Source organism: Aplysia californica, unplaced genomic scaffold (assembly GCF_000002075.1).
Source record: "Aplysia californica isolate F4 #8 unplaced genomic scaffold, AplCal3.0 scaffold00842, whole genome shotgun sequence".
NCBI lineage: Eukaryota > Metazoa > Mollusca > Gastropoda > Aplysiida > Aplysiidae > Aplysia > Aplysia californica.
Window position 1 is genome coordinate 122,767 of NW_004798112.1, and position 11,645 is coordinate 134,411.

General features: G+C 39.3%; 1 protein-coding gene across 1 annotated transcript in view; it reads right to left on the reverse strand.

Moving 5' to 3' along the window:
* Window positions 1-8,505: 8,505 nt before the first annotated feature.
* LOC101849653 overlaps window positions 8,506-11,645 on the reverse strand; it is a gene marked incomplete in the record, with an annotated part of 73,610 nt that continues 70,470 nt past the window's right edge. Inside the window, 2 exon segments of the mRNA XM_013088951.2 lie at window positions 8,506-9,077; window positions 10,752-10,852. Coding sequence (XP_012944405.1) covers window positions 8,943-9,077; window positions 10,752-10,852 — 236 coding nt within the window.

The following is an 11,645-nucleotide window of genomic DNA, read 5'->3' on the forward strand; positions in this document are numbered from 1 at the left end:
TTTTGTTATTGTTATAAGTATTATTATTATTGTTATTATTATTATATTATTTCAATATACAACAGTGTTCTCATTCTTTCAGGTGTTTCAGAAATAGAGAAATAATTTGTTCAATGTAGAAGTGTACTTCTGTTTGTCTTATTTCGTACATTTTAATCCATGGTATTTGTTTGGTGCTCATGTTTGTAGAAGGTGTCTGACTATTATGATGAAATTCTGCGATGTTTAATTAATAAAGATGTGTTATATACTTACATGCCAGCTTGGATCTTTCCAGGTGTTTTTTTGCGGGTGGTTGGAGGGTGTTACTGGTAGGTCCTACTTTTTTACTTCCCCTCTGTTGTTTCTGTCTGTCTGTCTTACTATTTCCCAGCACTAAATGACCATCTTGGTGTCGATGTGCTTCTCTTTACTCAAACAAACAAAAACAAACAAACCAGGTGTTTTTATTATTTCCTTTTTGTCATAATTGTTAAGACTTTCGATTTTTTCTCGTCTTTGGTCAGGACAGATCATGAGATGCTTTAACTAGTTTAACACACCGAGACTAAAAGAGGCAGCAGTCTGATGTAGTCTCCACGTCATGTTTCATCTTATCTTTTTTTTTTTTCTTAATGCTATCCATACGCCTGGGGTTGTATTCTTCACATTTTAGAATACTTCTAGTGCGACTGCGAAGATCTCTTTGAAACTTTCAGTATTTCTCAAAAAATCAATTTGACTGACTGCTATGCAAAGCGTATGAATCGGAATAACGAGTAAATTTCCTCCTTGGAAAGTGGGGGCACAGAGTTCCCCCTGTCGTATGGATACGATAGTAAAACACAACATATGGATAGGGTTAAGCATAGATATTTCACACCCCCATCAACACAGTTTAATTCATTTCGGAGGCAGGTTTTCAGTCAGGGCCAACCTGGGCTGAGGGTGGTACAATGTCCTTGCAGAGATACTCGATAAAAATTCTCCCAACATAAGGAATTTACCCCCCGGGGTAGTGCCACTGACTGAAGTGTCTTTAGGCCATTCCCAAAGGGGGGATATTTCTCGTTCAAGCATAGTAGAATTGTAAACCTCTTTGTTACAACTTTAACTTTCTTTAATGCCTGAAGTTTATCAGTTTGACTCAGCAAATGGAGGCAGCCACTTGAAATATGTCTTTTTGTCCGTTTCGTTTCGTTTCGTGCGTCTTTATAATTAAGGTATGTATGTGTGTGTGCGTGTGTGTGTGCGCGCGTGTGTGTGTGCGCGCGTGTGTGTGTGTGTGTGCGTGCGCGTTGGTGGTGAAGGAAGGGCTCACAACTTACAATAACCCTAGAGCTAATCGTTTCAGTTACTTTCTCTTTAGTTCTTTTTTTTTTAAGCCACAAAAAACAACGATACAGCTTTTAAAAATATATATAGATCTATATTAAAAAATAATAATAATAATTTTAAAAAATTAATTAATTAATTAAATAAATAAATAAATAAAGAATAAATAAAGAATAAAATAAACAAATAAATAAATAAGAAATAAAGAATAAAATTAAAATTAAAATAAATAAGAAATAAAGAATAAAATTAAAATTAAAATAAATAAGAAATAAAGAATAAAATTAAAATTAAAATAAATAAGAAATAAAGAATAAAATTTAAATTTAAATAAATAAGAAATAAAGAATAAAATTAAAATAAATTAAAAAAATAAATAAATAGGCCTACATGTAGATAATATAAACAAAGCACAAGAAGAACCCAGTGGATTTAATGTTGCTTAGTCTAGAATCTGTATAGGACTGGCATTAAAAGTGTACCGTACTACCTACTATCCTACTACAATACAATGTACATTAAAATAAAATCACCACCACAACAAGATCCACTTGTTCAGCATTTGTGAACGGTAGTGTAGGCTATCTGTGCACAGTTCATGAAGTTGAAGAAAACCAGTCCAGAAGTTACAATGTATTGTTAGGCTACATGTTTCAACTCCACTCATCACACACCATCTGCAGATTAGGCTTGATTTCTTAATCGAATTTTATGTGTCTACGTTTAACTTTTCTTAAATTTCAGTTAAGAATCCTAACTGAAATATTTAAGAAATCAGGAAAGAAAAAGCTGAAAAGTACACACGTTTGGTAAATTAAAAAACAAAACAAAACACACTCCTGCATTATATACACATTATTTATTTGTTTATAATAAAAAGTGTACTTTGTGTTTACACAGACGTAATAACCTGTACAAGTTTTAGTCGTCTACGATAAATTTTAATGTTTTAACATTATCCGTACGCCAGGGGTCATTTTGTACCTCCGGGGTTGTAGTTGTATTCTTCACATTTTAGAATAGGCCTACATCTTGCGCGAAGATCTCTTTGAAACTTTCAGTATTTCTCAAAAAATAATTTTGATAGACTGCTATGCAAAGCGTACGGATCGGATTAACGAGTAAATTTCCTCTTTGGAAAGTGCTGGCACAGAGTTCCCCCACATCGTATGGATACAATAGTAAAACATGATGCACGGATAGGGCTAATCTCTCATGTACCATGACCTAGGCGATCATAAATCAGGCAGCGCAGCCCAAGAACTACACACCTTGCTTGTGGGCTGGCACACCGGCCGCTCAGGCTTCGGCCCACAGCAAGCAGTGACCTTCGTAATGATAATAATGATTACAACGGCCACGGCTAGGCGGTCTCTTTCTCCCTCTCCCCTTCTCTCTCTCTCTCTCTCTCTCTCTCTCTCTCTCTCTCTCTCTCTCTCTCTCAATGGTTTAGCTTCCCTGTGTTTGTGTTCAAACTAATGGACATGTAAAAAAATGATTATGATTATATGACCGTCTAGACCATGACACGACAAGAAAGACACGCAGATTGTTTTCACAACAATGGGGCAAGTTGCTGCTTTCTCATCACCTGACTTGTGGGAAGACCCGGTGGTGTGTGGTGTAAGCAAAAAATAATAAATTATGAAATTAGGCAAACTGAGCCCAAAAATGTGAAATTATGCGATTCTGTCAATTTTAACAAAAAATAATCAGAAAATAAGCAAATAATGATACCATTTTGCTAAATTATGCGGGGTGCATAAAACAATGGGGACAGCCTTACAATAGTAAGGACATGCTAATAAAGATTCTTTACTATTTCATTATAGTATTGTTCAAAATTCGTGGCGCAACTTACTGTCAATTACTGTTTCCTAAACTAACAAACATAGACTCTTCAGCTTTTGCACAATGACTTGTATCAATTTGTCTTAACAGAGCAATACTTTTTTAAAACACCTGTTATCATCTTCGATGAGAATTCACCGTTGACCTACTGTCCAGATGTATTATGCCTAAAATTTTGATTTTTAAAAAAAAGTGTCACCACGTTGGGGAATCAGGCACTCGTAAATTTTTGGGGCATGTAGAGTTATTGGTCTTATAAAAGCTGATTTATTTGCCTTGCTTCCAATGAAATAAATATCCATCTATCTTAAATAGAACTCAAGATATTTGCGATTGAAGGAAGTGAGGTCGCCTGGTTTCAGTGATGAAAGTAGCATGAAAATGGCCGCAAATGTTAAGTAACTCCAATAGCTAAAGAGTCCTTGAAAATAGAAAAATGACATATTATTTTGAGCCTTTAATTAATATTTTCCGTTAAAATTTACGTGGGGAAATGTTTTTATATGGATATAAAAGAGGTAGGGCCAAAAAATACAAATTCGATAAAAAAAAATGTCCAAACTGGCGGAAAAAGTGCCTGTTTGTCCGATTTTCTGTATTTTGACGAGCGCCTGATTTCACCACGCTGCCTCACAAATGAATTGTAGTTTCTTCAGATAAGGTAGGATAAGATAAATGACATTTTCCGTACAGGGTTCTGTGGTAATGGTAGCATGTCCTTTAAAAAAAGTGTCCTCAAAATTAAAATCCATATTCTTAATGTTGAAAAAGGCAAGAAAAGATACCAAAAGTAGGCCTGATCTATGTAGCGGTACTTACAATTGTTAAAAGAGAATGAAACATGTTGTTCTCTCTCTCTCTCTCTCTCTCTCTCTCTCTCTCTCTCTCTCTCTCTCTCTCTCTCTCTCTCTCTCTCTTTCTCTCTCTCACTCTCTCTGTGTTTCTGTCTCCCTCTTTCTCTCTCTTCCTCTCTCTTTTTATCTCCCCCCCTATCTCTCTATCTCCCCCCCCCCCTCTCGTTCTTTCACTCTATCTATCTATCCCCCCTCTCTCGCTCTCTCTCTCTCTCTCTCTCTCTCTCTCTCTCTCTCTCTCTCTCTCTCTCTCTCTATTTATCTCCCCCCCGCCCTCTCTTTCTCTTGAAAAAATCTAGCCTAGCTTTGTGGAGTTAGAACATGTTGAACAGTTTGCCCGCGTTGTATGAATAAAAAAATACTTGTCGGAGTATAATTGCAGTCATGATATGAAAGTGTACAGAAAATTCAAAGCGAGAACACTTTGACTGAAGATGGTTTAGGCGGGGGTGGACAGGGGCAATAGGGAGGGAGGGGGAGGGGTGGGGGGGGGGGCAAGAGGGGATAGGGGTGGGAGGCACTCATGGCTGATCTGATCCTACTTTCTCTTTCTTGTTTCTGTCTGTCTTCATTAGGGCGCTAAATGGCCGTTATAACGTAAACGAGCACTTCTCTTTCACTCAGACTGAATCAAACTTGATTCGATCACACTGAACCATATTTGCTAAGAGTTAAGAGGAGCAATATTGTCTTATAATAATAATAATAATAATAATAATAATAATAATAATAATAATTTTTTAAAAAAAAAATTAAAAAAAAAAAAAAATAATAATAATAATATCGCATTTGTATAGCGCAAATCCCCGCTCAACAGCAAGCTGTACGCGCTTCACAATTTATTCTATTACCCCAACAGACCTGAGAGCATTCTGAAACAACCTCAACTTCCTGGGAAGCATACAGGCGATTCGACTGCCACGTTTCTTTAACAAGAGGAAACTCCGATCTGACTTTCATTTCTGATAAAGAAGAGGACCAATAGAGTGGCAAATCAAGAAAATTCCGCAGAGTGATTGCTATACATCAGGCGAGGAGTGGCGAATTATGAACATTTCGCAGAGTGATTGCTATACACCAGGCGAGCTGTCACTATATCCATTACCAAAAAAAAGCCCCCCCAAACAACCCGTTGTGGGGAATTCAGAAAATGGCAACCCTGCTGTGCGAAGAATAAACGTCAGATTAGGAAAATGTTACTGGAAGTGGAAGACACATAATTAGCTTTGTTAAATTGACGTAGGTCTCACATCCATGGTTTCTGATATACAAAACAATCAACTCAAGGGATAGCTTTACTTTACAGAAACACACATGAAAACAATAACAACAGACCCAAGCAACAGACTTTCACCACACGCCAGACGCACAAAATCGAACCAGACAAAGAGATTTCTTACTTCTGATGAGTTTTTAAAACTATTTAGATCTAACATGTCTTTCTCTCTCTCTTTCCCTCTCTCTTTCTCTCTGTGTCTCTCTTTTTTCACTTGTTACCATGCCCAATGCTACACCTTGAGAAATGAAATATCCAAGTTAAGGAACATATTAAACTCTTATACTCCCCAGCCCCCCCCCCCCCCCCGAAAAAAACAACAACCAAAACTCAAACAAACTAGCCAACTCATTCTTTAATTCATTATTGCCTTTAACACTAACTCAAAAGATACCTTGAAAGGTGGAAGGAGAGAGAGAGAGAGAGAGAGAGAGAGAGAAAGAGAGAGAGAGAGGAGACTCTGTAAATCAGATGTTAATCCACACTACATAGCCTTAATAATATGTAAAATGCATCACATTTCTAGTCTCTGTACGTAATCTGAACATCAACAGAAGACAGCGTTACGAAGGAAATCTACTCTCAACACACAAATGTATTAGATCTACACAGCTTGATCACTCAAATATGGCATCTCGTCTTTGGTGAGGCTTTCAAAGTAAGGTAAAATGTGTATGTCATGATATGCATTGTGTTCGCCAACATTAAATGTTTTATCAGTAAATGTTACATTATTACAGTTTGTTACATTATGTTTAGTTGTTACATGATATATTATCTATATAGATGTATAGGCAACGGACACTATGGATTGGAAACTTTGTAATGAACGATACATTTCGATAAATAGGATTAAGCATCACAGATGATGCAGAGGGGAATGTTACTCTATACATGGTGATAATAATAATAATGTTAACAACATTAAATGATAATAATAATGGTAATAATAAAAATAACGATAACGATGATGATACCAACAACAACAATAACAACAATGATAATAATAGTAATAATAATAATGAATAATAAATAATAATAATAATAATAATAATAATAATAATAATAATAATAACAATGATAGTAATAATAATGATGATGATAATGATAACAATAATCATGATAATAAGATAGTGATAAATATTGCAAAGGAAGTACTTCATGCGGGACTGCATTGCTAAGGAGTTGTTTTTCTTTTTTTCATAGGGCCTACAGATTTTTGTTTTCGCTCTTGAATGTTGTATATGCAAACTACAAAGTGCTTACCCCCCGAGGAGGTGCTAGGCCTACAGACTGAAGTGTCTTTGAGCCATTCCCAAAGGGGGGGACAATAGCCATATTCTTATGCACAGTAGAAATGTAATTGTAAATGGGCTGATTCAGCAATGTCATGCTCATAACTGTGCCTGAACATCAACAGGGAACTGCTGCTTTTTCTTTCCTAATCCTAACTATCGTCATTTTCCCTCTAGAACTAGATCTACTTCTTTCTGTTTGTCATACTCTTGTGACCCGCTATATCTGGGGTGCCTTGATAGTCTAGGCAGACTTTGTGCTGTTGAAGCAAGAGAGGTGAGCAGAGTAAGTCTGATTCCCTGTAATGGCTTCTCTGTTGGCATCCACCCCTTGGCGCTCATATGACCTTATGCAGTTGCAAGCGCCGTAAAACCTTTACTAAAACAACAAATAGAGTGCTTCAAGAATTGTCTTCTGGTACAAGCAGGAATAATTTCTCCCTTTTAAAAAACATTTTGGAAGTGTGTGGATTAGAGGTCATAGTCTATGTCATCGTGTGAACGAAAACAAAATTATGTATGTCATGTCGTTATGAACTGTGAAACAGTCTTTGCAGTTACGCACTGATTTCCTTCCTCCCATATAAGAACATGTGTGGACCACCCTGTCAGTGCTTTCGAGCAAAGAGGTTTTATATATAATACAAGAGCTCGCGGCAATTACGTCACACGTGTCAGACATGGGGGCCTTCTCACCCTCATAGGCATGGCCGGCGCCCCCCCCCCCTCCCCCCACTTACATTAACAATCGGGTTCCTACCCTGCTCCCCGCGAGCTCTAGTAATATAACACCGCCTAGAACCCATATTTCAGTGCAAACAAAGATAGTAGAGAATCTTTGGTGCTAGCAAGTAGATTGTCTCCGAGGGCTGAAAATGTACTGCACCGCACAACTGAAGTGCGCCGCGATACGGACGAGCTGCAAGGTCAGAAGTGGTGTCCCAGAGGGCAGCGCTACTCAGTCCGACCGTGTAAAAAGTCTAGTCGTGTCAGGGAAATCACCGATATGAAATAAAGAGGAGAGCACGACTTTTGTCACGGCGTACTTCAGTTGTGTGTGGCAGTATAATTTCAGCCTTAGACCACCGAGAAGCCCCCACATGAGTCTCGAAAAGTACTCACTCGTCTGCTCAACTGCGCATGTCTTGCCCTTGAGATTCAGCGTCCCACGCAGCCCCCGTTCGTTTTCGTGGGCGACATCACTGCCACAAAGTCTTTAATATAGCCTTTTTGGCTTTTTAGGTAACTCTCTCGTCTGAAGAAAGACCCACGAGAAGGTATTCTTGAAAAGGTCTGAGAACCATTTTATCGCTTGGTGATACTTAAACCCCAGACTTGAATTACAACATCCTATACCGGGCGCTTTCGTGGTCACCACTCTTTGCTCTCTCTCTATAAGTACAAACTTCAACAAAAGCTAAGGACCTCTTGCAAACACCCTGAGTGGTCTTCTTGGGTCGACCTGCACGTGGGCGTTCTTGGACTGATCCAGTGGTTTGATGGCACTGTCTCAGGCGGACGATGACAGAGTGAGACACTGCAAGCCTTCTGGCTACTTTTCGGACTCCCAACTCCATCTTCCAGCCATGCTATAGCTCTGGCACTATCAAAGTCTCTCAGCTTTAGTCTTGGTGGTATGTTGGTGCGATACCGGATTTTGCGCAAACGGTGGCTTATATACTGCCCCCAAAGTGAGCACAGTTCGAGACCGCACGCACCAGAAATTTTAACTGCGGAAAGTCCTTGGTGTCGCACACAAATCGACCCCCCCCCCCCCCCAGTAAATTTGGCTACAATTCACCGAGGATTTCCGTGCTGCACGTGGTGGTTTTGTTCCTTTAGGAAGCATTGCAGTACGCATTGGTAACCCATTAACACTTTCAGAGCAAAAACTTTTGAAACATTTCTTACTGTCTTTTTTTTTCGGATATTAAAACAAATTAGGACTGTCTGCCAAAGTGGTCCTTAACTTTTGTTGAAGTCTGTATAAGAAACAGTGGACATACATGCAAAGGGAAGCCAAAACCACTCGTCTCGCTGTAGTCGAGTATGTTCGCAACTTTTCCCTCTTTACCCTTCACCAAAGAGTCTACATAACAAGAGGGTCCACTCCTCTCTTCGAGCCAATCAAAAAAGTGTCCTCAAAATTCGGTGGCGCCATCTGAAGCAAAGAGCGGACTTCCGGCGGACACTTTTTTGGCTGAGTGGACTGTCTTGTTATGTACTCTCTTTGCCTTCACTTGGTTCCAAACAGTGCACTCCAAGGTGAACCGAATTACGTCAACAATAGTGCCCAGTCTCAGACATCACAATACAAATCTATGGATTATTATGCTCTCTAGCTGCAGTTTCTCATGAGCGCCGAAGTCTCAGCTCCATGTTGACTGGGGTCTTGATGCTGAAGGACAGCTGCAATATTGACTCTGCCTCATCACAGCTCAGGCCGAGTAAGGATTTTCCGTCGACGTGAGTGATCTCTTTGCCAGGCTGGGGAGAGAAGGTTTTGTTTTATAATAGAGGTTGTGGGTGGTTGGCGGGTGCTCTGGTGTGGTTTACTTCTTTTTTCCTATGAAACATCTATCGTCTTTATCTCCCCTTCTTCTTTTTTATGTTTGTTACTCTCTTGTAACACCTCTAATCTTCTGGCGCTCAAATGACCTTATGCAGTTGCGAGCACCGTAAAACCTCTACTAAAACGAAAATAGTACAGGTTTTACAGGGCTCTCAACTGCATACGGTTATATGAGCGCCAAGGGGTGGATGTCAACAGAGAAGTCCTTACAGGGAATCAGACTTACTCTGCTCACCTCTTTAGCTTCAACAGCACAAAGTCTGCTTCGACTATCAAGGCACCCCGGAAATAGCGGGTCACAAGAGTGTGACAAACATACAAAAGAAGAAGAGGAAAATGACGATTGTGAGTATTAGGAAAGAAAGAGCAGCAGTTCCCTGTTGTAGTTCAAGCACAGTTATGAGCATGACATTGTTGGGTCGGCCCATTTACAATTCTACTGTGCACTAGAAGGAGAACCCCCCCCCCCCTATTGGAATGGCCTAAAGACACTTCAGGCAGTGGCACTGCCCCGGGAGGGGGGAGGGGAGAGAAGAGAAAACGCTTGTCTTCTTTAGTTCTAATTTTTTAATTTTAGTAAAAGTTTTGCAGCACTTGTAACACAAACCGGTTTCATAAGTGCTGAAGATTAGAGGTGTTACTAAAGAGTAACATACAAAGAAAAGGAGGAGAGATAGGGACAATAAATGCTTGACAGCGAAGAAGCAAGCAACAAACCACACCAGAGCACCCACCAACCACCCACACGTTTGACTTCGTGTCGGTAAACAGACAAAAGCAAAGCGCCCCCCATCCCCCCACCCCCTGCAAATCCCCCCCCCCCTCCCCCAATCTTCACAAATGACGCCGATCAGAGCCCACCTTGTCATGTTTCTGTATGACGCAAGAGCAAACAACCCCGCTGTAACCCCATGGTGATCCCAGGTATTGTGCTTTAAGTTAAGACGTTGGAAACGGGGGGTTTAACTTTACTTTTACCATGTCAAAATGAGTAGTCGTAATGGTTTAGGTCTTTTATTGGCAGGATTTCGAACTGTGGTTATTAAAGTTAATAAGGTTGTAACTGACAAAAGTACAACTCTTTGGAAGAGCCTAGATGAAGATCGCAAATGATGGAGAAGTAGACCTACGTTAATAGCATTCTTCTTCTTTTTTCTTCTTCTTCTTCTTCTTCTTCTTCTTCTTCTTCTTCTTCTTCTTCTTCTTCTTCTTCTTCTTCTAAAAGTGTCTCACTCTAATGTGACCTCTGGAATTTACGAGTTTGGCTAAGGTACCTCAAAAGAAGACAGGTGGTAAAGCTGTCCCTATAATTGTCTCATAATGAACACCTAAAGGCTAAAACGAATCTGGCCAAGTTAGCCTGATAAAGGGCTACAAAATCAACTGGAATACGCCACTTTCAAAACAAAAAGTACATGTGCCTAAATACTAAATAGTTGCTAAAGACACAATTTCCTGCAACTTGGCCTGCAATCTAGATTCCTACAAAGTCGACAAATAGTTGAAATATGGCCTTTCTTTTTCTTGTTTTGTTTTTTTACTTGTTTTTTTTTTTTTTACTAAGATTTATTTTTTCAAAAGATACTGACCTGCAGTGCTCTGTCATCCGAGGCAGCCCCACCCTTCACAACGGTGTGTATCCGGATTGCTTGGTCTTCAGTGTTGTTCCTGCCACCTTTTATCTGAAGACCTGGGACAAAGATAACGTCAGACAGTAAGAAAAGAGAAAACATTCACCAATTGGATGTCGTATTAATATCTAAGACATAACACCATAGTAAGGTTGGATCTCACTTTTTATGGTATGATGATATAGAAAACGTTCTAAAAAATTCACATTGTATCACTTACTCTAACAAAAATGTTACATGGGGAGCAAGGGGGAGGGGGGTTGCTTTCTCGAATTAGATTTAGAAGCTCTCATAGAACCGTCTTTGTCCCTACGTTTTGCAGCCAAGATGTGTCACTCACTGAAAATAGCACCTAAAGCAGAGTTCCCACCTTAATTTCAAGGTCTTGCTCAGTATCTAAAGAAAAGGAGAAACCAATCTCGGGGTATACAATCTTTTTAGGCGTCCCTTCATCAAATCGACAAAAGGTAAATGGACGAGGGGACCTTGCCTCAAATTGTCCTTAGACCAGACCACGATTTTACCCCAAAGCTGCAACATTTTCTTTTCTTCAGCAAAAGAAAATCGTTCGAAACTGAGCAGCTATTTGCGATTAATTAAAACTATATCATGGTATGTGAACTTTCATTCTGAAGAAATAAACATAATATGTGCCTATGTAGACAGTATTATCGTCCTTATCTCCCCTTCTTCTTTTTTATGTTTGTTACTCTCTTGTAACACCTCTAATCTTCTAGCGCTCATATATGACCTTATGCAGTTGCGAGCGCCGTAAAACCTCTACTATAACCAATGATAGTACATAACAAGATGGGCCACTTCTCTCTTTGAGCCAATTAAAAAAGTGTCCTC